Source organism: Phyllopteryx taeniolatus, chromosome 18 (assembly GCF_024500385.1).
Source record: "Phyllopteryx taeniolatus isolate TA_2022b chromosome 18, UOR_Ptae_1.2, whole genome shotgun sequence".
In the NCBI taxonomy this organism is placed as follows: domain Eukaryota; kingdom Metazoa; phylum Chordata; class Actinopteri; order Syngnathiformes; family Syngnathidae; genus Phyllopteryx; species Phyllopteryx taeniolatus.
The window spans coordinates 4,675,617-4,702,054 of NC_084519.1; the positions used below are offsets into that span (position 1 = coordinate 4,675,617).

General features: G+C 42.5%; 2 protein-coding genes across 4 annotated transcripts in view; one reads left to right on the forward strand and one right to left on the reverse strand.

Moving 5' to 3' along the window:
* Positions 1-139: 139 nt before the first annotated feature.
* LOC133468460 (RAD51-associated protein 2-like) lies at positions 140-9,443 on the reverse strand. 3 transcript variants are annotated; one of them, XM_061754395.1, is made up of 5 exons: positions 9,176-9,443; positions 5,576-5,700; positions 4,511-4,615; positions 4,098-4,178; positions 140-584 (listed from the first exon to the last, which is right to left on the reverse strand). In XM_061754395.1, exons 1-5 carry the CDS (start codon positions 9,241-9,243, stop codon positions 466-468), a joined length of 498 nt encoding a protein of 165 aa, XP_061610379.1. In that variant the 5' UTR covers positions 9,244-9,443; the 3' UTR covers positions 140-465. The 3 variants fall into 3 exon arrangements, 2 of the variants coding, with proteins under 2 accessions (XP_061610379.1, XP_061610378.1); XR_009785504.1 differs by having other exon boundaries at positions 144-584; positions 4,511-4,653; positions 5,576-8,076; positions 9,176-9,442; XM_061754394.1 differs by having other exon boundaries at positions 145-584; positions 5,576-8,076; positions 9,176-9,438.
* A 9-nt stretch (positions 9,444-9,452) lies between these two features.
* Positions 9,453-26,438, forward strand: part of vsnl1a (visinin-like 1a) — a 35,499-nt gene continuing 18,513 nt past the window's right edge. Inside the window, exons 1-2 of the mRNA XM_061754396.1 lie at positions 9,453-9,750; positions 21,212-21,378. Of these exons, the coding sequence (XP_061610380.1) occupies positions 21,217-21,378 (162 nt within the window). The 5' untranslated portion in view covers positions 9,453-9,750; positions 21,212-21,216. The remainder of the gene's footprint in view (positions 9,751-21,211; positions 21,379-26,438) is intronic.

Consider the following 26,438-nt stretch of genomic DNA (forward strand, 5'->3'; position numbering starts at 1 on the left):
AAACATAAAGACAGAAAATATCGCACTTCGCTTGACTAAGTACGCCCACGCACAACTGGAACAAGTTGCACACTGCCTCAAAACACCTACTGGAAAATACATAATGACAAAGTAGATGTATGTTTTCGATATCATGAACCACAAATTACATTGCTTTTTTTTTATATTAACTTATTTAATGGATAATATGAATATTTCAACAGGCAAAGGAGAGATATTTTGAAGCCACAGCAACGCCTCAAAAGGATTATTAAACAAGTATAAATATCTGGAACAATATTAAAAACAGGCAGTAATAGCTGCCATTGTGTGTCAGAACCTTCTACAAGTATTAATGCAAATGTGTAAAAAAAAAAAAAACTTACTGCAACACTCACACAACTGCACAATGATGAATGGACTGTGACTCAGAATAGTTCCTGTGAACATTGGAGAATTCTTCTCTCACCATTTTTTTTTCTTGGTTTATTTGTATGGTTGGAAACGGTGCAAGGATTTGGGCTTGGCTTTCTTGGACAGTCCGAGTCGGATTGGCCGTGTGCATGTCCTCAGAGGCTCCAGTCTCTTGGCTTCCCACAATGGTGCTGCACACAAAAGCACAACGTAACAGCATGCATCACTCCTTCAAGTTCTGAATTTATTTTATTAGATGAACTGTAATTTCTCGTGTATAATGCGCACCCAAGTATAATGCGCATCCCCCAAAGTTGACCTCAAAATTCTGGAAAACCCTTCTACCTATGTATAATGCATTTTTACAATGCATGATTTTGCTTCTACCCATATGCTCAAAACGAAGTATTATCTGTATTTTGTTAGTTTTTTCAAAGAATTATTCTGAAGTTAAGCACTTTATTTGAACATATAATACTTTATTTTTATTTACTTGCACTTATTTTGAAATTCACAGCCCTACATTTATTTAGTAAATGAGAAAACACACTGCTGTGCTCATATATTTGATTACCCAGGCAGAATTTGTAAGATGTGTACAATTATTTTAAGAAAACATGAAGGACCAGGCGAAACACATTTAATTTTATTTGAATGGGAATCAAATTAAACTGTCAAGCATTTCAGAAAAGCATTATCATTAAACAAAACATAACCATAAATAAATTAATGATGGTTGTTGTTCAGTCATCAGTCGTATTTAAAAAAACAACAACAACAATATTTCACAAATTCTGCCTGGGTATATAAACTTATGAGCACAATTGTACATATATGCAGTCATATGTACCCATCATATTGGAATGAAAGTGTAGACTACACCTTTTTCATAACCTCTAGGTGGCATACTCGAATGAAATTGTAGAACTTTTTAATAACCTCTAGGGGGCGGTGGCATAGTGGAATTAAAGTGTACAGCTTTTTCACAACCTCTAGAGGGCGGCATAGAATTATAAAATGTGAAAGTCTTTTTCATTTTCTCCTATACCTTTGTATAATGCGCACTATTGACTTTTGACACACTTTTGGGGTAAAAGAATGCGCATTATACACGAGAAATTACGGTAGTGTAAATCTACTTGACGACGTCGATACTTTTGCTTTCGTTCAGCCTGTCCTGTTGCTGTCAGCATAGTGTTCTTATTAGTTTGATGCGTAATTGTAAGTGAGTGTGTTTGGCTTTTTGAGGGGAAATTCCAACAGAACGATCAGAAGAGAGAAGAAGATTATTAGAAGAAGCCAAATATATACCGAAGTGACGTGAAGTATGCAGACTCTCTTTTGAAGCAGTAAGATTTCAATGTTGTCCAAGTACAGTGTTGTACAGTGTGACAGAATATGCCATGCTCTAGTTATTTTGATTCAGCTCTTTTTACACCTGTGTGACACTTTGTAATGTTAAAATGTCATGATGCAACACACATTCGCATGTATGTTGCATGTGCGTGTTTTATTATGTCATAATATTACCAATTGTAGGCGGCACGGTGGCCGACTGGTTAGAGCGTCTGCAGTTCTGAGGACCACGGTTCAATCCCCAGCCCCGCCTGCGTGGAGTTTGCATGTTCTCCCCGTGCCTGCGTGGGTTTTCTCCGGGCACTCCGGTTTCCTCCCACGTCCCAAAAACATGTTAGGTTAATTGACAACTCTAAATTGCCCGTAGGTGTGAATGTGAGTGCGAATGGTTGTTTGTTTGTGTGTGCCCTGCGATTGTCTGACAACCAGTTCAGGGCGTACCCCGCCTCTTTTATAACTGGGATAGTCTCCAGCACGCCCGCGACCCTAGTGAGGAGAAGCGGCTCAGAAAATGGATGGATGGATGGATGGATTGCCAGTTGTTATTTTTATAATTGTACAACAGCATATCTATTTCTATTTCCGTTATTCCATCCATCCATTTTCCGTACCGCTAATCTTCACTAGGGTCGCAGGCCGACTCTGGGCGAGTGGCGGGCTACACCCTGAACTGGTCGCCAGCCCATCGCAGGGCACATATAGGCAAACAATCCTTTGCACCTATAGGCAATTTAGAGTTTTCAGTTATTTGGGAGGAAACCGGAGCACCCGGAAAAAAAACACGCAGGCACGGGAAGAACATGCAAACTCTACACAGGCGAGGCCGGATTTCAACCCAGGTCCTCAGAATTGTGAGGCAAATGTGCTAACCAGTCATCCACCGTGCTGCTTCTATTATTTACTGTGGGAAAATTGCTTTGAAATGTGCACAAGTCAACAAGGGTCATGGAACAAACTGTGTTTGATCTTGGTTCCACTTTACAAGTATTCCAATGACATGCTTACAAGAACATGACCAAGTCTACAGAGTGGATGAGTAGTTAGCACTGCTGCCTCAAATATACAGAAGAAGCTTCTAATGTTGTACTCAATACCAAACTATCTGAGACCGAGACTTGCCTGAGACCAGATCATGACAGGACCAAGACTTTTGGGAGTCGAGACAGAGTCAAGAACGAGACAAGCCGAGACTGAGACAAGACCAAGATCGAGAAAGCTGAGACTGTGACAGGACCAAGACCATAAAAATCATGACCAGGTTGAACAGTTAAAAAACAGTCTCTCTTTAATTTTCTTTGAAATACAGATTTGTCAGCCAAAAGCATAGTGTCTGCTACTCTTTCAAAGCATAATATGCAAAAATCTCAAGTCATAACCATTTTTTTCCAACTAAATTCTTGCAAAAAGATACATTCTTGTATGTATTTAGAAATTAAGATTTAAAGAAAAAATTTGTTGCATGTAAGAAATATAAGAGACTGCTTCTCATCACGCCAACTTAAGGTGGAATTAAAAACTCTTGCCAAAAATACTTATCTCAGAAAATCAAAATTACATTTGCTGATGTTTCTTCCAGTTAACGTTAGCTTACCTGTGTTTGTTTTCTTTAAAGACACTGACTAAAGTTTGACTTTGTCCCCACTGTTAAAGTGAATTGAAGAATTTGCAGACCGCAGTGTTTTCTTTTGCATGTTGTTTTACATGATTGGCTGCCGACCGGTTCGCCCGAAAATAGCTGGGATTGGCTCTAGCAGCCCGCGACACTAGTGAGGATAAGCGGTAAAGAAAATGGATGGATGGATGTTGTTTTACATATGAAGTCTTTGTGGTTGAGGAAGCCAAATGTAATTATTGAGTTAGTCACTGCTGCGGTGGATGGGGGTTAGTAAGACATTAATTGAAGGTATTTGTTGTTTTACCAAGTGCTTCTCCTTATTATCACATTAATGAAGTTGAAAAATAGCAAATTAGTGCTCAACTGGTCTTGACGGAAAATCCTGAGTCCGGCCAGTCCGAAACCAAGACAAGCCTAAGACTTCGCCTGTATCTACGAATTATTTTTTGTATCATTCATTTGATTGACAGGTGATAAATGCAGAGTGTATCCCTCACCCTAAGTAAGCAAATATATATTCCAGCTTCCTTGTGACCTTACCAGGATATGCAGTATAGGAAATTAATACATAGGTGGTAATTCCATTATCTCAAGTTTAAAAACCGTGCAAATTGTTTTGGAAAACACTTGTAAAAATTTGCTGAACGGAACAAACTTTCAGAAGGGGAAACCCATCATTCTGATAGTAACAATTATCACCAGCTTTGAATTAAGATTGTGATCACAGACTCACTGTCGTTTTGTGGCTGCATGAGAGGTAGACACCTGAAGGACGGTGACCACGCTCTCCTTTTCAGCTCTGTCTGCTGGGGCTCTGGAAGGGACATATTGAAAGTGAGACACAGGCAGGGATGAGTGGCTAATCCTATTTTATTTGTTATCTGTTCCTCCTCACACAATGTGCCTCCATTCATACCGGTGTTATCGTTTCCCTGCAGGTAACCGAAGAAGAGAAATCAAACTCTTAATGCTCACACGAGGTTAGAAAATATTTTTTTCCCCTACCACTTTTTAAATAAGATCACCTTTAAAGCAAATGAACTGTAGTTAGTCCGTTTAGATTTTCTGTAGCAGGAGCTTAAATTATTTAATGAAAATGATCCTTTGTGTTTATCTACAAAACAAAAACAAAAAAAGAAAATTAACCTTTGTGTTTCTCTGCAACAAGACATGATGGTTTTGAGGACATGTGGCAGCCAATGGGCACTTCCTGTTCACCTTCACGGCTGGTTATACGACAAGCTTCTGGATCTGTTACACATATTTAGTGCTACAGTCTTCATCAAGATCTAAATGAAAATATGCATGAGATCATAATTTTACAAAATGGTCTCAAAATATCTTTTGTAATGATGACAATTTAAAGGTCCCGTATTTTGCTAAGCCAACTTTTTCTACTATTTGGGATGTGATATTATCTCTGTGGTGCCTCAGTGAACATGTGAAATTCCTGAGTTCCAGACGTTTTTCTGCCGAGACCTAAAATCAGGTCATTCCAATTTCCCAAGGTCATCTACGTCACTAGCGAAGATCTCCGCCATCCATAACAAACACGTACTCTCACAAGTGGATCTTCCATATGGACGGAACCAATCAGAGGACAGGGGGCGGTCTTAGCCAAATATGGACAAAGCGGACACAAAACTGGGTCAAAGAGAAGTAGCTGTCAGAGGGGGCTTTTCTGGACACTCGTATGACAAAACCAAGGTGTTTTTTTAAATGAAATTGATACTTTTATACTGAGTCCATGTTAGAGAGTCACTCGATGCAGGTCTAAATAGCCAAAATATGGGACCTTTTAAATAGTCAAGTGGCTGTCAAATTGTAACAGGGATGAACTAATGTTACTGCGTGTGTACAGGGTCTGACGTTATTGTGTAATTGAGTATATAGAATGTTGACTTCAGATTTTTCCAAAGACCTAAAAACTATGTGCTTAGTTGAGACAGACCCTTCCAACTTGGATTTTTGATGTGAAGTCAGGTTGATTACTTGTACAACTTGTGAAAGAACAGGAGGTTCTCTGCAACAGTGGCCGTAGACTAATACACAAAAACAACTTTAAATGAAAAATGTATGGCCAGTTAATTGGAATACTGAAAGGAATAATTATTTCAACAATGGACTTTGAGTAACTGCCTCAAAGGTACTGTTCCTCATAGTCTTGTGCCACTGAGAATTGAAAGTGCATTTTAAATTAAATGTAGTTACCTAGCGTTCGATCTCTGTGGAGAGCCAGTTCTGGGCTGCTGAGGTAACATTTGCTCTTAGAGACTTCATTGCATAGCACCTCACCACACTGCTCAGGCGGTGTCCCATCGTCACATGTAAATTCACTTTTACAGACATCAAAATACACGTTAAGTTCCTTTAAGACCAAGTTATACTCTTTTTTCATCTCAAACTCCAGGCACTGGATTGAGTGGGAGGGTGGGCTGTTGCTCCCATCATTGGAAAACTCAAAAGCAACAATGTTCTCCCCTGATACCTGTTTAGTACTGTCAGTATCAGTGTTAAAACCTCCGCTGGCTAAATCCTCGGTGTGACACTCAACTTTAACCCCCTCCTCGTGGACTTGGTCCTCCTCCATCTCTTTTGGCATATCCTCATGCTCACCCTCTGCTTCGAGCATGGAGTGGTCCATTTGCGGGGATTTCATTAGCTGCACATCCAAGCTGGTGAGAAGACAGCAGTTGCCTTGGCCAGAATCATCTTCATCTGGTGACAGTTGGATCTTGTGGAAGTTGTCAAAGCTCCCTGGCACATGGGTGTACATAGCGACAGCAGATGGCACTAGGGAGAATCTGTCCTTACAATTTTGAGCCATGGTGCAGTCCGTGTTTCGTGAATGATGTGTGGGGCTTAATTCATGAGGGCCTGGTACGACTGCATCACTGACTAAAGGAAAACACACTGACAAAAGCTCATATTTGCACTCCAGCATCTCCACTGTTTGCTGGTATTCAGGGAAACTGCAGTGTGTGATGCCTTGTTTAGCTTCATCTCCTGGTGTCAGTTCGGTGTCCTCTGTCAAGCCCTCCACTGGTGGTAGTTCAGTCATGTCCTCATTGTTCGGTCTACTTTGTTGCAGCAACATCTCCGATTTTATTTGGCCTGTCATTTCTTTGATTTCCTTTGGCTCATCCCATGTACCGGTTCCAGACGGTGAATGTTTAACATGCTGGGCCTTCAGGTGGTCGCAGCTGACAGGCAAACAGCTGCTCTGTTCCACACTACCACAACTCTGTTGTCTTCCATCCCCAGCTGGAAGAGGATTTGTAGTCTTTTGTGAACTAATGTTAGTACTTGATGTCGGGCAACAACGGCCTTCATAGCCAAATGTGTTGTGCGTCAGAATGGATGGAACAGAATAAGACTCACTCAAGTAATTTTTTTCATCTTCATGTTGCTGTGGTCTGTTCTGGTTAGGAGACTGAACTGTCTGATCCAAAGTCAGCAATAGTGGTCTGACATCAGATGTGGGAGAAAGAGGAATTTCCAGCTCACAGACTTTTACTGATGAAGGTAATTCTTCACCTGCGGTGCTCTCAGAGTTACAGCAATTCCCTTCAGCCTCCCTGACAGTTTTGCTCCAGATTGCAAGCTCAATTACTCTGTGAGGGTCTGCATCATTATCTCCTTCAGCAGACTCTTTGCTGATTCTCGCAGACATGTCATTCTCTGGCGTGTGATCAACTCTTTCCCTCTCTTTTTTGGCTGCCGTCTCACAATGCTCTCCTTTTGCCTGTCCTAAGTCATCAGAGCTTCCTGTCTCAGTTGAAATGTACTTGGCTGGTGTAGCGTGGTAAGCGATAAGTGACACCTCAGTACATTGAACGGGAGAGGAGATGTCGCTCCTTCCTTCATCGTTGGCTTGGTCATTTGTTTCCAAGTCACACACAACAGGACTATCACGCATGTCCAATTTTCTTTCATCCTCTACCAATATTATGGGGATGTCCTCATCAGGTGAAGAGACTAATAATTGAAACTCCTTAGTAAACCTGAAAAAAGATGTCGCTCCCTCAGCCTCGATCAATCCCTTTCGGGAGATAGTATCAGTAAAGTCCTCCTCCCTCTGATTACTCTCACCGAATGCAGCAGATTGACTCCATGTACTCGAACCAGCATCATGTCGGTCGGAGTCACAAGAGAAATCTAACTGATATCTGACTTCCGCATCAATCGACATTCCATTTTTAAAAGGCAAGCAGCAATCAGCAGGACCTTTGTCTTCAAGTGATTTCTCCAGTTGACACTTGGGATGACCGGACATGTGAGCAGTAGTGTCTTTCAAACTGAGAGACCCTGATAATGGGCTTGGGTTAAGCTTGTCTAGCTGATCATATTTTTTCATGTGAAGGAAGTGACTCTCTTTAGTGGTAACACAGACTTCAGGTGTGTTTGAAGTTGTGACTTCAGCCTGAGGCCTGACAGTTAATTCAGTGTTTTGAATTTGCTCATAAGGTTTTTTGGACTGAATGTGTCCATTTTGTTCTGAGCATATTAGGTCTGCATCCCTGGGTGAGGACAAAGATGGGGAGTCAATGGTTTGTGATGTCAAAAGCTCCGGGAGGTCATATGTGCTTGTATTGGTGTTAGTCACTGTATTGTCTATCTTTGGTCTTTTGGCGGAAAGGAGAGGCCTTTCAATCTCTGTTTTAAGACACACACTTCCTTGCACTATGGTATCCATTTCTCTTCACTGAAGCCTGAAAAAAAAATTACATGTGGCATATTATCCAAGACAAAGTGAAGAGACAAAAAATGCCGATTTGTCATTCACTGATCGATAAGAAGTCAAAAATATACTCAGAAGGAAAAATTCCATTGTTTATAAAAATAGTTTACCAATTCTTACAATAAAATTGTTTTCTCTATCCATCAACTAAAACAACATGTTTAAAAAAATATACTTTGACAGTTAGCAAACAAAATATTTTTTTTAAATGTCAACAATTATATATGAAATTATATATATATTGTATTATATTGTAATGTATATAAAATTATTATTATATAACAATTAAACAACAATTATTTGAGGACCGTCAATATTCCTCAGCTTCTGTAAGACATTTCTTTTATTTCAAACAGCAAATATAATTTTTGAATTATGCTCACTTTGTTTGAAAATAGCACAATGGCCAACTGAGCTGGTTAGTTGTCTGATTAAATTGATGGTAACTTTTTACTGACATATCCTCGTAAATAATTATTACACATAATAAGAAAGTTTTTGGTTGAGTTAAAATGTATTATTCTAAAGTATATTAATGAGGTACATTCATCTATCTATCCATATGTCTATAATTTCAGAAATATATCTGCACTCATGTGATAGTAGTACTACTACAGCACACATATTCATATTAATTTATTTATTAATTTATAAATATTTTTCCCATATTTATAGCATTTGTTAAAATTGTCATTCTGTTTGGTTGCTTATTCGTAGCTTATTTGTATCATTTTTCAAGGTAAAAAAAAAAAAGAAAAAGAAAAAAAGAACAGCACGCTTATCACACACATACTTTACCGTCTGAATTTCTTAAGGTAACATTTTATCACAAGTGGGACATGAGGCTACATACAGTTTGGCTAAATGTTATAAAAATGAGCTTATAGGTAAATTAGTACTACTGTTGGTGTGTTTAAAAAAAGAAAAAGCCCAGCAATGCTAACTAGCACTAACACAATGTTTGAACATAACAAATTGTTTCATTGTAAGTAGTTTCTGAATACCAGAGTTCTTTGTTCATCTATTTTCATTTAGTTATAGTGTCTATTAAAAAACAATTTGTAACTCACCCACAACCCACCGTTAAACCAGCCTGGCCGTTTACCCAGGAGCCCACGACGAGACAACTAGTTAGCATTTAGCTTGAAATAGCTTCCTGGTTTGAGAACCTTGCGTGGCGGCAAACTAGTGTTGAGCAACCTGGTGTCAGTTCAGAACCCATTTCTCGTTAAGGCGGTGTCATATTCGATGATTGGTGTACTTTGCTAACTATATAATCGCCATTGCATTTGTTTCGTGCGCTCAAATGCGGTTTTATGTCATTTTGGGAAAACAATGACGACAGACGCGCGCACACACATATAGCGGAGATAAGCGCATCTCTCTCCCTCTCGCTCTGCGTGTCAGTCGCCCAGTGCATCACGGCAGTGTGCGTTCAGCAGCAGCATCCTACGCACCTGCACCGTACAACATTACAATACACACAATAACAAAAGAAGGAAGAAAGAACGATAAAAAAAAAAAAAAAACCAAGACAAGCTCGTGGCTCGACTAAGGACGCTTCTTGTCTTTTTTTTATTTATCGCCCTCGCAGTTTTGGACATCTCCAGACGTTAGCTCGGACTTCTCTCTTCCACTCTTCAAGGTAGGAAATGTTATTCCATTATTTATACATAGATTTATTATTTATACATGTATTTACTCACATGTTCTTCTTGAATGTTTACCTGCATGATGTAATCTCTGCTTCCATTGGAACAACGGTGGATGTTTCACTGACAGTGACATCAATATCACAAAACACACGACCCAGACCATGTAGTCATTGTCTGAGTTGTGCTCACAAAATTTCACATTTGGTCTCTTTGCGTCACGCACTGTTCTGATTCAACAACAAAAGTGAAGAGAATGCTAGACCGCTGCTCCGTATTGTTTGAAATAGTTTACATTGATTATAGCTGTGATCAAGTGTAAGTTGCAACTCTGTGTGCGTGAGTTTGTGCGTGAGGGAGAGAGAGAGAGAGAGAGAGAGAGGGTGGGGGGTTGTAGTGTTTTTCATATACATCACCCCATCTGCTACTTTTTGCCAATCAGTGCAGGTTTGACCACACCTCCTGGTCTGCTTTCATTATGATGGCACCCTTGCCGATCTTGCATACAACACACACACAGATACACTGGCAGACGGATGCGTAAATATGTTTCTGTTGGACACCGTCCAACTGCATTGTCCAAGCTTATTTTCCTCTCTCAATCAGGGCTCCTTCTCAAGGTCATCCCCTGTGAGCAAATGATGGTAAGGGAGACTGTGTTATGTAATAGCCAGCCTACTGCCTAGCTGAGGGGCCGGTCTGCTGCACTTTGTTCACAAGGGATGTTAGATCGATCTTATCAATATGTTTTCATATCTGCGTACATGCTTATGAATGTGCATCATTGGTTTCCCCTTTTTGTCTAGCCTCAAGGGTTAATACAAAATGCTCTTTAGTCCGGAGTCATCGTGGTGTACTCTGTTGTACTGCAAAGTGAACTGGACACTGAAACTCATTTTCGAAACGAAAATGTACATAGAATTATTATTTATGCATGAGGATCTTTTTCTGGTGAGATGGTGTAAAATATTACCAAGCAAGATAGTGGGTGTGTTCAGTGTTTTTGTGCACACAGTTGGACAGAGAAGAAATGTTGGCATTATAGTCATTTGCTGCATTTGCAGGTTTATCTGTTTTCTAGCATTGCAAAACACACTTGACAACTTTTCACTGCCATGTTTGAGATACAATATATATAGATACACACGCGCGCACACACACACACACACAAATAAATAAATACAGTATTTGTTACATTAAAGCTAGAATGAATAGGAATAAACAGGAAATTTACCAAATTTCATGGTAAAAAGAAATGTTCTTTGATTGCCTGCATGTCTTTTTCATTCTTGTGTTTGTATAAATTAACCAAATGGTTAATCCAATGGATGATCCAACATTAGGTAGCCATTCACAGGAACTACTTTGATGAGTTAAAATGGACACCAAATAACTCAACTGCAGTATGTGATTGCGGCCAGCCAGTCAGCAAAGAAAGGTAGTCTTGAACAGGAAAAGGTTTTAGGTTGCCATTAATTGTAACGACAGAAAAGAACATGATATTTTCAAAATTCCTCAGCTAAACTGAAGGAAAAGCTTCTGGAAATTTACCAGAGCATGTCTGAATTTGCAACCAGAATCCTAATTCCACATTCAAGACAATGTTTGAATATCTCCATATTTGTCAGTTATCATGGAGAGGGGTGGCGGCACAGAGCGTGACTGGTTAGCACATCTGCCTCACAGTTCTGAGGATCGGGGTTCAAATCCCGGTCCCGCCTGTGTGGCGTTTGCATGTACTTCCCGTGCCTGTGTGGGTTTTCTCCGGGTGCTGCGGTTTCCTCCCACTTCCCAAAAACATGCATGGTAGGTTAATTAAAGACTCAGAAAATGGATGGATGGATGGATGGATGATTCATTCATTCATCTTCCATTCCGCTTATCCTCACTTGGGTCGCGGGCGTGCTGGAGCCTATCCCAGCTATCTTCAGGCGAGAGGCGGGGTACACCCTGAACTGGTTGCCAGCCAATCGGAGGGCACACCATGTATGTTTTTAAGATGTGGGAGGAAACCGGATTGCCCGGAGAAAACCCACGCAGGCACGGGGAGAACATGCAAACTCCACACTGGCGGGGCCGGGGATTGAACCCCAGTCCTCAGAACTGTGAGGCAGATGCTCTAACCAGTCACCCACCGTGCCGCCTGAATGAATAATGGAGAGGAAAATATCGCACATTATGAGGTATTTAAATACTCTGTTTTTTGTCTTTAATACTGTGAACAAACCAATAAGGAACTTACATTTCTGGTTAAGCAGTACACAGCAACCGTGATTCAGCTCTGATTCCTGTGTTGTGAATGAAGAGGAAAGTGTGTGTTTTGTTTGTGTGTGTGTTTGTGTGTGTGTTTGTGTGTGTGTTTGTGTGTGTGAGAGAACAGCAAACAGTTGAACAGTCCTGGAACTTTTCTGAGACACCTCATACAACCTGAGCGGACACGGCCACCAAAGACTTGAATAGGGAGACTCCACACCTAAATATTAGAACTAGAAAAAAACAAAAAACCTTTAAACAAACAAAAAATAGAAGAGTCCAGTTGCCCAAATTCAACCTTTGCCGATTACTTTTGCCGAAGTTGACTGAGAGGTTATCGTGCGGCGGAAGTGCAGAAACAGCTTGCTCACAAACAAAGAAAAATAAAAGAAAAGTGATATAAAAGGCAAAACTCGAGGACTTAAGACATACAAAAATCAACAGCGTCACCACACCGAGCAGTTGAGCCTTTGTTGCCTTGCTCAAGGGGCTCATGGCAGTGCTCAAGGAACAAAGGGACTTCTCTGTAAGCAGTTACAATCTCAACTAGCACGAGTCCTAATAGATTTACCGAATACATTGAGAATACAGCACCCTAAACGAGAATCATACCCCATAGACCAGTAGTGTCCAAACTACGGCCCGGGGGCCATCCATTTTTCAGAGGCCTGCGGCATGTAGTAAAGATGACATTTGACATGGCCTGCAAAACTAGTTTAAAAAAGAAAAAGTGTGGAGGTGGCCAGCATGTGAAGTTGCAAGACCCACGTCCTATGGGTGGGTGGGGGTATTATTACATTAATAATCCTCAAGGAATTGCTTTAAAAATGTCCATCTTAAAAATTGAGAGATGTTTTGCTTCTGAATGTGGAGAAGGGATTCGGCTGCTGTTTAGTGCAGGGTCGGATCTATACTGATGGGATACATGGCCCCAGGCCACCCCAAAATCTTTAAAAATACTCAACTATTTGACTTATCGCCTTTAACAGGAAAGTGTCACGCAGCTTCTTCTTCTTCTTCTTTTCCTTTCGGCTTGTCCCGTTAGGGGTCGCCACAGCGCGTCATCCTTTTCCATGAGAGCCTATCTCCTGCATCCTCCTCTCGAACACCAACTGCCATCATGTCTTCCCTCACGACATCCATCAACCTTCTCTTTGGTCTTCCTCTAGCTCTCTTGCCTGGCAGCTCCATCCTCATCATCCTTCTACCAATATACTCACTCTCTCTCCTCTGGACGTGTCCAAACCATTGAAGTCTGCTCTCTCTAACTTTGTCTCCAAAACATCGAACCTTGGCTGTCCCTCTGATGAGCTCATTTCTAATTTTATCCAACCTGGTCCCTCCGAGAGCGAACCTCAACATCTTCATTTCCGCCACCTCCAGCTCTGCTTCCTGTTTTCTCTTCAGTGCCACTGTCTCTAATCCATACATCATGGCTGGCCTCACCACTGTTTTATAAACTTTGCCCTTCATCCTAGCAGAGACTCTTCTGTCACATAACACACCTGACACCTTCCTCCACCCGTTCCAACCTGCTTGGACCCGTTTCTTCACTTCCTGACCACACTCACCATTGCTCTGGACGGTTGACCCCAAGTATTTCAAGTCCTCTACCCTTGCCATCTCTTCTCCCTGTAGCCTCATTCTTCCCCCACCACCCCTCTCATTCATGCACATATATTCTGTTTTACTTCGGCTAATCTTCATTCCTCTTCTTTCCAGTGCATGCCTCCATCTTTTCTAACTGTTCCTCCAGCTGCTCCCTGCTTTCACTGCAGATCACAATGTCATCTGCAAACATCATGGTCCACGGGGATTCCAGTCTAACCTCATCTGTCAGCCTATCCATCACCACTGCAAAAAGGAAGGGGCTCAGGGCTGATCCCTGATGCAGTCCCACGTCCACCTTAAATTCTTCTGTCACACCGACAGCACACCTCACCGCTGTTCTGCTGCCCTCGTACATGTCTTGTATTATTCTAACATACTTCTCTGCCACTCCAGACTTCCGCATGCAGTACCACAGTTCCTCTCTGGGTACTCTGTCATAGGCTTTCTCTAGATCTACAAAGACACAATGTAGCTCCTTCTGACCTTCTCTGTACTTTTCCATCAACATCCTCAAGGCAAATAATGCATCTGTGGTACTCTTTCTAGGCATGAAACCATACTGTTGCTCGCAAATACTCACTTCTGTCCTGAGTCTAGCCTCCACTACTCTTTCCCATAACTTCATTGTGTGGCTCATCAACTTTATTCCTCTATAGTTGCCACAGCTCTGCACATCACCTTTGTTCTTAAAAATGGGCACCAGTACACTTTTCCTCCATTCCTCAGGCATCTTCTCACGCACTAGAATTCTATTGAACAAGCTGGTCAAAAACTCCACAGCCACCTCTCCTAGATGCTTCCATACCTCCACAGGAATGTCATCAGGACCAACTGCCTTTCCATTTTTCATTCTCTTTAATGCCTTTCTAACTTCCCCCTTACTAATCATTGCCACTTCCTGGTCCACCACACTTGCCTCTTCTACTCTCCCTTCTCTATCATTTTCCTCATTCATCAACTCCTCGAAGTATTCTTTCCATCTATCTAGCACACTGCTGGCACCAGTCAACATATTTCCATCTCTATCCTTAATCACCCTAACCTGCTGCACATCCTTCCCATCTCTATCCCTCTGTCTGGCCAGCCTGTATAGATCATTTTCTCCTTCTTTAGTGTCCAACCTGCCATACATGTCATCATATGCCTCTTGTTTTGCCTTTGCCACCTCTACCTTTGCCCTGTGTCGCATCTCAATGTATTCCTTTCGCCTCTCCTCGGTCCTCTCAGTGTCCCACTTCTTCTTAGCTAACCGTTTTCCTTGTATGATTTCCTGTACTGTGAGGTTCCACCACCAAGTCTCCTTCTCTCCTTTCCTGCCAGAAGATACACCAAGTACTCTCCTGCCTGCTTCTCTGATCACCTTGGCTGCAGTGGTCCAGTCTTCTGGAAGCTCTTCCCGTCCACCGAGAGCCTGTATCACCTCTTCCCGAAAAGCTGCACAACACTCGTCCTGTCTCAGCTTCCACCACATGGTTCTCTTCTCTGCCTTTGTCTTCCTAATTTTCCTCCCCACCACCAGAGTCATCTTACACACCACCATCCTATGCTGTCTAGCCACACTCTCCCCTACCACTACCTTACAGTTGGTAACCTCCTTCAGATTACATCGTCTGCACAAGATGTAATCCACCTGTGTGCTTCTACCTCCGCTCTTGTAGGTCACCCTATGTTCGTGCCTCTTCTGGAAAAAAGTGTTCACTACAGCCATTTGCATCCTTGTTGCAAAGTCTACCACCATCTGTCCCTCCAAGTTCCTTTCCTGGATACCGTACTTACCCATCACTTCTTCATCACCCTTATTACCTTCACCAACATGTCCATTACAATCTGCACCAATTACGACTCTCTCTCTGTCTGGGATGCTCAGAACTACATCATCTAGCTCCTTCCAGAATTTCTCTTTCAAGGAAAGTGTCACGCAGCAGTTTTTCAAAATAACTACAACCCCAATTCCAGTGAAGTTGGGACATTGTGTTAAACATAAAGAAAAACAGAATACAATGATTTGCAAATCATGTTCGACCTAGACTACAAAGACCCCAAGATACTTTAACTCCTCCACTTGGGGCAGGATCTCATCCCCGACCTGGAGAGGGCACGCCACCCTTTTCCGACTGAGGACCATGGACTCAGATTTGGAGGTGCTGATTCTCATCCCAGCCGTTTCACACTCGGCTGCGAACTGGTCCAGTAGGAGTTGGAGATCACGGCTTGATGAAGCCAACAGAACCACATCATCTGCAAAAAGCAGCGATGCAATACTGAGTCCACCAAACCGGACCCCCTCTACGCCTCGACTGCACCTTGAAATTCTGTCCATAAAAGTTATGAACAGAATCGGTGACAAAGAGCAGCTTTGGCGGAGTCCAACCCTCACCGGGAACGAGGCCGACTTACTGCCGGATATGCGGGCCAAACTCTGACTCCGGTCATACAGGGACCGAACAGCCCGTATCAGGGGGTTCGGTACCCCATACTCCCGAAGCACCCTCCACAGAATTCCCCGAGGGACACGGTCGAATGCCTTCTCCAAGTCCACAAAACACATGTAGACTGGTAGGGCGAACTCCCATGCACCCTCGAGGACCCTGCCGAGGGTGTAGAGCTGGTCCACTGTTCCACGGCCAGGACGAAAACCACACTGCTCCTCCTGAATCTGATATTCGACTTCCCGATGGACCCTCCTCTCCAGCACCCCTGAATAGAGCTTACCAGGGAGCCTGAGGAGTGTGATCCCCCTGTAGTTGGAACACACCCTCCGGTCCCCCTTCTTAAAAAGAGGGACCACCACCCCAGTCTGCCAATCCAGAGGCACTGTCCCCGATGTCGACGCGATGTTGCTGAGGTATGTCAACCAGGACAGCCCCACAACATCCAGAGCCTTTAGGAACTCCGGGCGAATCTCATCCACCCCCGGGGCCTTGCCACCGAGGAGCTTTTTGGACATCTCCACCACTTCGGTGACCTCAAACCCAGAGATAGGAGAGCCCGCCTCAGAGAACCCACACTCTGCTTCCTCGTGGGAAGGCGTGTCGGTGGAATTGAGGAGGTCTTCGATTTGAGGTGTTCCGGGCATGTCCCACTGGGAGGAAACCCCAGGGAAGACCCAGGACATGCTGGAGAGACTACGTCCTTCGTCTGGCCTGGGAACGCCTCGGGATTCCCCCGGAAGAGCTGGACGAAGTGGCTAGGGAGAGGGAAGTCTGGGCGTCCCTGCTAAAGATACTGCCCCCGCGACCCGACCTCGGATAAGCGGTAGAAAATGGATGGATGGACACGACAAAGACAAGATTTTTCATGTTCAAACTAGTGACACACACAAAAACAAAATACAACCCCAATTCCAATGAAGTTGGGACGTTGTCCATCCATCCATCCATTTTCTGAGCCGCTTCTCCTCACTAGGGTCGCAGGCGTGCTGGAGCCTATCCCAGCTGTCATCGGGCAGGAGGCGGGGTACACCCTGAACTGGTTGCCAGCCAATCGCAGGGCACATCGAAACAAACAACCATTCGCACTGACAGTCATGCCTACGGGCAATTTAGAGTCTCCAATTAATGCATGTTTTTGGGATGTGGGAGGAAACCGGAGTGCCCGGAGAAAACCCACGCAGGCACGGGGAGAACATGCAAACTCCACACAGGCGGGGACGGGGATTGAACCCCGCACCTCAGAACTGTGAGGCTGACGCTCTAACCAGTCGGCCACCGTGCCGAAGTTGGGACGTTGTGTTAAACATAAATAAAAACAGAACACAGTGATTTGCAAATCATGTTCAACCTATATTTAATTTAATACAGTAAAAAGACAAGATATTTAATGTTCAAACTGATAAACTTCATTGTTTTTTGCAAACAATCATTAACTTAGAATTTTATGGCCTCAACACGTTCCAAAAAAGCTGGGACAGGGTCATGTTTACCACCGTTTTACATCACATTTTCTTTTAACAAAATTCAATACACGTTTGGCAACTGAGGACACTAATTGTTGAAGCTTGGTAAGTGGAATTCTTTCCCATTCTTGCTTGATGTACAGCTTCAGCTGTTCAACAGTCCGAGGTCTCCGTTGTCGTATTTTACGCTTCATATTGCGCCACACATTTTCAATGGGAGACGGGTCTGGACTGCAGGCAGGCCAGTCTAGTACCCGCACTCTGTTACTACAAAGCCACGTTGTTGTAACACGTGCAGAATGTGGTTTGCCATTGTCTTGCTGAAATAAGCAGGGGCGTCCATGAAAAAGACGTTGCTTGTATGGCAGCATGTTTCTCCAAAACCTGTATGTACCTTTCAGCATTAATGGTGCCTTCACAGATGTGTAAGTTACCCATGCCATTGGCACTCTCACAGCCCCATACCATCACAGTTGCTGGCTTTTTAACTTTGCATCCATAACAGTCCGGATGGTTCTTTTCCTCTTTGGCCCGGAGGACACGACGTCCACAATTTCCACAACCAATTTGAAATGTGGACCCGTCGGACCACAGAACACTTTTCCACTTTGCATCAGTCCATCTTAGATGAGCTCGGTCCCAGAGAAGCCGGTGGTGTTTCTGGGTGTTGTTGATAAATGGCTTTTGCTTTCCATAGTAGAGTTTCAAGTTGCACTTACAGATGTAGCGCCGAACTGTATTTACTCACATTGGTTTTCTGAAGTGTTCCTGAGCAGATGTGGTGATATCCTTTACACATTGATGCCGGTTTTTGATGCAGTGCCGCCTGAGGGATCGAAGGTCACGGGCATTCAATGTTGGTTTTCGGCCTTGCCGCTTGCATGCAGTGATTTCTCCAGATTCTCTGAACCTTTTTATGATATTATGGATCGTAGATGATGAAATCCCTAAATTATTTGCAATTGTATGTTGAGAAACGTTGTCCTTAAACTGTTCGACTATTTTCTCACGCACTTGTTCACAAAGAGATGAACCTCGCCCCATCTTTACTTGTGAATAATTGAGGAATTCAGGGAAGCTCATTTTATACCCAATCATGGCACCCACCTGTTCCCAATTAGCCTGTTCACCCATGGGATGTTCCAAACAGGTGTTTGATGAGCATTCCTCAACTTTCTCAATCTTATTTGCCACCTGTCCCAGCTTTTTGGGAACGTGTTGCAGACATAAAAAACTAAGTTAATGATTATTTGCTAAAAAAAATAAAGTTTATCAATTTGAACATTAAATATCTTGTCTTTGTAGTGTATTCAATTAAATATAGGTTGAACATGATTTGCAAATCATTGTATTCTGTTTTCATTTAGGTTTAACACAACGTCCCAACTTCATTGGAATTGGGGTTGTACAATATACTGTCCAATTGCTTGAGTGATTAATTTTAGCATTTAATGAATTAAAGTCGAATAATTTCATTGTGGCCCTTGTGTCCTTTGCTCTTTCTGGATGCAGCCCTCGGAGGTATATCTTGTGGCAGGGAGTCTATCCAGAGCTCAAACACAACTCTTTTAAATAAAATCAACAACAACAAAAAAACATCTGTCTTCAGCGGAACGGTGGCCGACTGGTTAGAGCGTCTGCCTCACAGTTCTGAGGACCGGGTTTCAATCCCCGGCCCCGCCTGTGTGGAGTTTGCATTTTCTCCCTGTGCCTGCGTGGGTTTTCTCCTCCCACATCCCAAAAACATGCACGGTAGGTTAATTGAAGACTCTAATGACGCGGATGGTTGTTTATTTATATGTGCCCTGCGATTGGCTGGCAACCAGTAAAGGGTGTACCCTACCTCCTGCCCGATGATAGCTGGGATAGGCTCCAGCGCTCCCGCGACCCTTGTGAGGATAAGAGGCTCAGATAATTGATGGATGGATGGTCAGGTTATTTTTTTTTGGACACAACAACTGTCCACAAATCCATCAGATACCAATTTATTTTCTGTTCTTATTCCCTCAAGACAATAACATGTATCTCTGATTGATTTGTTTGCAATCAGCTCTTCTTAAGTTGTGAACACAAATAAAAAAGAATAGAGTCTTGATTTGTTCATGTCTAGTTGTGATGACATTCAGCAATTGTCACAATGGTCGGATAATGGTAATCTGTTCATCGGAAGTCTACATAAAATCACATGGCTCATGAGACTCAGTCTTGTTTGGGTGTTTCATTGGTTCAGCATGATAGTGAGAGTGCAAATATCCTGCACATTCCCCCGTCCACCAAAATAGCTTCCATTTCTTGTGCAGATGGTAGGCTTTATTGTTGTCAATGAGGGGTTGCCATGTAACCTGCAGGGATTCCCATAATTTCTATACCATAATTACCACAACAAACCCCAAAATATTTTACTTTGACTAATTTGTGAATCTTTCCTTTCCAAAAAATCAAGTTTTTTTTTTTTTTTTTTTTTTTTACCTGTCCTGTTCAGCTGCATGGCCATGCAGAATGGTGGATCTGTATGGCTTTTCTTCTGGAACAGTTTTGCTGTGCAGCAGGGGAGTTTAAAATAATCCCTCTGCTTATTTTTTTATTTTTTATTTATTTTGATGTTTATTGAAAATGCAGAAAAAGGATTTTAGGGGACAGATAGAAGGACAGAACAGACAAAGCGAATAGGGGTGCGAACCACAGCAGAACAATAGTTGGACAGTCTTGATATTTGACCACAAGTAACGTTACAACAGTCAAATCGCGTTCTTATTTGTGGATGGGAGGGGTACACAGGGTGAGGACATGCAACAACTATCCAAGAGAACAAGATGAGAGAGGACAGGACAGGATGTGGTAAATGAGCAAGACAGTGCTACTAATGAGTGGTACGGTGGGATACTTTTTATAGTGTCTAAACACCTGTAACAATCTGTGAGTTGATATCTTAATATAACCCGTGTTATTATTAGTGGTCCCAGCACAAGCAATTAAAGCCTATTGTGTGTTTATGGAACTTATGAGTCAATGAACACCATATCACATGCATGTTCGTCAACTGGTGTACGGAGTTGCTGATAAAGGTGGGCCTGGCCCCCTCCACCCTCAAGGAGGGGGGGAGGCAACATATGGTTTTCCACGTACATAATTAAGGGTGTATAAATGTGAAGTGTAGCCTTATGATGATTCAGACAGGAGTCTACTGTTGAGAAATTTAAGAGACAAAAAATACATCAAAATGCTAGTCTCTTCAGATCATCTATGATTCATTGTGTTTTATATATATATATATATATATATATATATATACTGTAGGAAACTAAGAGACCACAATGCCAAGGATTGGAGAAAGCTATCATAAGGTTTGTGAGGTAAAATGTGAGGTAAAATAATGCTGCTGAAATGTATTTCATTGGTTCTGACTGAGTGCTTCTAAATATGAAACAAACTCATAAAACTAGGACAAGCAGCTGTTCAAAGGAAACAAAAAAAGGTGCATGTCTCACAGCTGACCTTATTACTAAACGCAAACACAGCCCAGGACTTTTTTCAAACTGAATTATGCCTACTCAGAGAACATAAACAACTTTTTACTTTGGTTGCAGGATCAGAGTTCTCTAGAAATTTCCATTATTACGACTGATGAGTCACTTTTCTATTTTTTGTATTGAAAGACAAACATCTTTTGTTTGCATGCACATGTTTTTGTGCAGGCAAAATGGGGAAACAGAACAGCAAGCTGACCCCCGAGGTGATGGAAGATCTGGTGAAGAATACAGAATTCAATGAACATGAGCTGAAGCAGTGGTACAAGGGTTTCCTTAAGGACTGTCCCACCGGACGTCTTAACCTAGAGGAGTTCCAGCAGCTCTATGTCAAGGTGAGTCACACCTTAATGATTTGTTTATATTTACATTTTATATACAATACCTTTCCATTGCACCTACATGTAAATTAGCACATTCTAAAGCTGTAATTTGGTTTAAACTGTTTAAAAGTCAAAGTAGAGCAGTGTGAATGCAAAGTAAAAACATTTAAGTAGAAGAGCCATTATCGACCATACACTTCCACAATGTAATTTACTTCCATTTAGATTTGAAAACCACCAATTGAAATCTCTTTGCTCTTTGACTTGGCATTTTGTCCAATCGTCTGTTTTGCTACTAGTGCCGTCAACCTGCAGGGCGGCGCTGGAAATTCAGCTACTGTGGGTTGAAGTCGAAGAAGAAGAAGAGTTGGAAAGCGGGTTCTTTGACAGAAAGAGAAGAGGAAAGCATAGAGCCAAGAACTGAATGCGGGGACTTTGAATGTTGGGACTATGACAGGAAAATCTCGGGAGTTGGTTGACATGATGATTAGGAGTAAGGTTGGTATATTGTGTGTCCAGGAGACCACCTAGAAGTTTAGGGGCAGGGTTTAAATTATTTTACCATGGTGTAGATGGGAAGAGAAATGGAGTACAGGTGATTTTAAAGGAAGAGTTGGCTAAGAATGTCTTTGAGGTGAATAGAGTATCAGATCGAGTGATGAGGCTGAAACTAGAAATTGAGGTTGTTATGTGTAATGTGATTAGTGGCTATGCCCCACAGGTAGGATGTGACCTAGAGGTGAAAGAGAAATTCTGGAAGGAGCGAGACGAAGTAGTTCTGAGCATCCTGGACAGAGAGAGTCGTGATTGGTACAGATTATAATGGACATGTTGGTGAAGGAAATAGGGGTGATGAAGAAGTGATGGGTAAGTACGGCATCCAGAAAAGGCATTTGGATGGACAGATGGTGGTAGACTTTGCAAAAAAGATGCAAATGGCTGTAGTGAACACTTTTTTCCAGAAGAGGCAGGAACATAGGGAGACCTACAAGAGTGGAGATAGAAGCACGCAGATGGATTACATTTTAGCAGACGATGTAATCTGAAGGAGGTTACCGACTGTAAAGTTGTGGTAGGGGAGAGTGTGGCTAGACAGCATAGGATGGTGGTATGTAAGGTGACTCTGGTGGTGGGGAGGAAGATTAGGAAGACAAAGGCAGAGCAGAGAACCATGTGGTGGAAGCTGAGACGGGACGAGTGTTGTACAGCTTTTCGGGAAGAGGTCAGACAGTCTCTCGGTGGACAGGAGGATCTTTGAGAAGACTGGACCACTGCAGCCAAGGTGATCAGAGAGGCAGGCAGGAGAGTACTTGGTGTATCTTCTGGCAGGAAAGGAGAGAAGGAGACTTGGTGGTGGAACCTCAAAGTACAGGAAATCATACAAGGAAAAAGGTTAGCTAAGGAGAACTGGGACACTGAGAGGACCGAGGAGAGGTGAAAGGAATACCTTGAGATGTGACATAGGGCAACGGCAGAGGTGGCAAAGGCCAAACAAGAGGCATATGATGACATGTATGCCAGGTTGGACACTAAAGAAGGAGAAAAGGATATATACAGGTTGGCCAGACAGAGGGAAAAAGATGGGAAGGATGTGCAGCAGTTTAGGATGATTAAGGATCGAGATGGAAATATGTTGACTGGTGCCAGTAGTGTGCTAGATAGATGGAAAGAATACTTCGAGGAGTTGATGAATGAGGAAAATGAGAGAGAAGGGAGAGTAGAGGAGGCAAGTGTGGTGGACCAGGAAATGGCAATGATTAGTAAGGGGGAAGTTAGAAAGGCTTTAAAGAGGATGAAAAATGGAAAGGCAGTTGGTCCTGATGACATTCCTGTGGAGGTATGGAAGTATCTAGGAGATGTGGCTGTGGAGTTTTTGACCAGCTTGTTCAATAGAATTCTAGCTCGTGAGAAGATGCCTGAGGAATGGGGGAAAAGTGTGCTGCATGCCCATTTTTAATAACAAGGGTGATGTGCAGAGCTGTGGGAACTATAGAGGAATAAAGTTGATGAGCCACACAATGAAGTTATGGGAAAGAGTAGTGGCGGCTGGACTCAGGACAGAAGTGAGGGTGTGTCCTTGGAGATGCGCCCAACTGATTGACCCTTGGGTGGCCAAAAGTTGGTCTCAACTTATGCCTGTTCAGACCACGTCTAACTGTCAGCGCAGCTGGTCTAACGTGATTTGGGTGAATTTGATCACAGCATAGACAGTCAGATTCTGAGCTCTGCGGACATGTGGTGGATCAAACCCTTTGAACCATTGTAGAAATCAATGTATTCAACACATTATTATTATTATTATTATTATTATAGTTGTTGTTGTTATCCTATGTGTGTTTTTTAAATCATCCCACTCGCCGGCACACTAAGGGGGGCACACGAATGATCGTGGGTGGGGGGCGGTATCCAAGTGGCCACTTCAGATTGCAGATATTTGGGAACTTCTCCCAAGCCAACTTTACATTATCCACCCATGGAGGTCAGCATGAAGTTCCATATAGAATTACTTTGTGCGCTTCGACCTCCCGGACTTGAGCAAATCAGTTTCTTCTTGGGAAAAATGTGGATGCCTGCGCTACGCCAAGTCAAAGACTGTCAGTGCACTAAAAGCGCGCCGCATTTGAAGGGAATGAGAAAAGCCACTTTGATTGGATATGTTTGAAATCGGCTGTGATCATCCCGTAGCAACACAGACCTCCCTTTTTTAGATGCGCCACACTGCGCTTGTCAACAAAATTACCAACCCCCATCAAGGGATTGTTTGAGAAATCCTAATAATAATGCTATTTGTTGGCTGCCTAGCCTTTTGAGAGGAAACTAATCTGTATGGAGTGAGAAATGTAAATATACAATTTAAAAAAATTGAATCAAATTACAGCATTACATTGCATGATAAATTGACAGAACAGTTAAGTTGGTGTATAATTGGGTAGTTGCATGAGTCTCTAAGATTACATTTTTTATTTGCATGAGTCTCTTTTATTTTATTTGTGTTTAATCACATAATGTACAATTCTTCGGAGTTCAGATGCCAGCCTGCATTGTGAGTACTGTAAGAATAAGCATTAATCTTTTATCACCAGTGCCAGGAAATGCCAGAGGGTGCTACAGTTACATAAGACCCTCCTGCACGGGCACTGAGGTCACAAGTGCACTTCCTTTAAATGCCAAAGGAGCTCACGGATCAGCTCTCAACCAGAAAAGAAAGAGGTTTTGCGTCATGGCTTTGAATTTTTCAATTGAAAAACTCACAGCCGAGCATCAGAAACCAAGTAAAATGACAATTTCCATTTTGGCCCATTGGTCCAATTAAAATTGTTAAAGTGATTTAAAACAAAACAACACAAAAAACACCTACACAAATGGGATATTGAGCACAATTAGTAACTGATGCATGGATTTTAATACAAAGGAAATGGAAATTTAAAAAACAAAAAGTAGAAGCACTCACAAGCGGAAAATCTGCACAAAGCCAACGCGGATCTAAACAGGTCGTGTAGACTGCGGGGAAAATCCCATTATTGATGCATCCTATTTTGTTTCCAGGCAACAGTGAATCCATGATATGACTTTATTTAAATCCAGCCAAACAGTCTGCTGTGACCTCACATTAGCAGGACAGATTGTTCCTGTGAAGTGTGAGTGCATTGTGTGTGTCTGTGTGTGTGCGTGTGTGTGTGTGTGTGTGTGTGTGTGTGTGTGTGTGTGCGCGTGTGTGTGTGTGTGCGTATGTGTGTGCATGTGTGCGTGCGTGCGTGTGTGCGTGCGTGCGTGTGTGTGTGGTAGTGCAGGCAGAAGCTAGGGGGTTCATATATTTGGAGCAGTGTTGCTTGAAAGCAGGAAACAACAGGGGGGAAAGTCATGAAAAGTATGCAAGAGTGTGCATTATCTACAACCCCAATTCCAATGAAGTTGGGACATTGTGTTAAACATAAATAAAAACAGAATGCAATGATTTGCAAATCATGTTCAACCTATATTTAATTGAATACAGTACAAAGACAAGATATTTAATGTTCAAACTGATAAACGTTATTGTTTTGAGCAAATAATCATTAACTTGGAATTTTATGGCTGCAACACGTTCCAAAAAAGCTGGGACAGGGTCATGTTTACCACTGTGTTTATCACCTTTTATTTTAACAACATTCAATAAGAGTTTGGGAACTGAGGACACTAATTGTTGAAGCTTGGTAAGTGGAATTCTTTCCCATTCTTGCTTGATGTACAGCTTCAGCTGTTCAACAGTCCGGGGTCTCCGTTGTTGTATTTTACGCTTCATAATGCGCCACACATTTTTAATGGGAGACAGGTCTGGACTCAAGGCAGTCCAGTCTAGTACCCGGACTCTTTTACTATGAAGCCACGCTGTTGTAACACGTGCAGAATGTGGTTTGGCATTGTCTTGCTGAAATAAGCAGGGGCGTCCATGAAAAAGACGTTACTTGGATGGCAGCATATGTTTCTCCAAAACCTGTATGTACCTTTCAGCATTAATGGTGCCTTCACAGATGTGTAAGTAACAACTTACACACTTACGGAGGACACGACGTCCACAATTTCCACAACCAATTTGAAATGTGGACTTGTCGGACCACAGAACACTTTTCCACTTTACCTCAGTCCATCTTAGATGAGCTTGGGCCCAGACAAGCTGGCGGCGTTTCTGGGTGTTGTTGATAAATGGCTTTTGCTTTGCATAGTAGAGTTTCAAGTTGCCCTTACGGATGTAGCGCCGAACTGTATTTACTGACATTGGTTTTCTGAAGTGTTCCTGAACCCATGTGGTGATATCCTTTACACATTGATGTCGGTTTTTGATGCAGTGCCGCCTGAGGGATCGAAGGTCACGGCATTCAATGTTGGTTTTCGGCCTTGCCGGTTACATGCAGTGATTTCTCCAGATTCTCTGAACCTTTTGATATTATGGGCCATACATGATGAAATCCCTAAATTCTTTGCAATTGTATGTTGAGAAACTTTATCCTTAAACTGTTCGACTATTTTCTCACGCACTTGTTCACAAAGAGGTGAACCTCGCCCCATCTTTGCTTGTGAATGACTGAGCAATT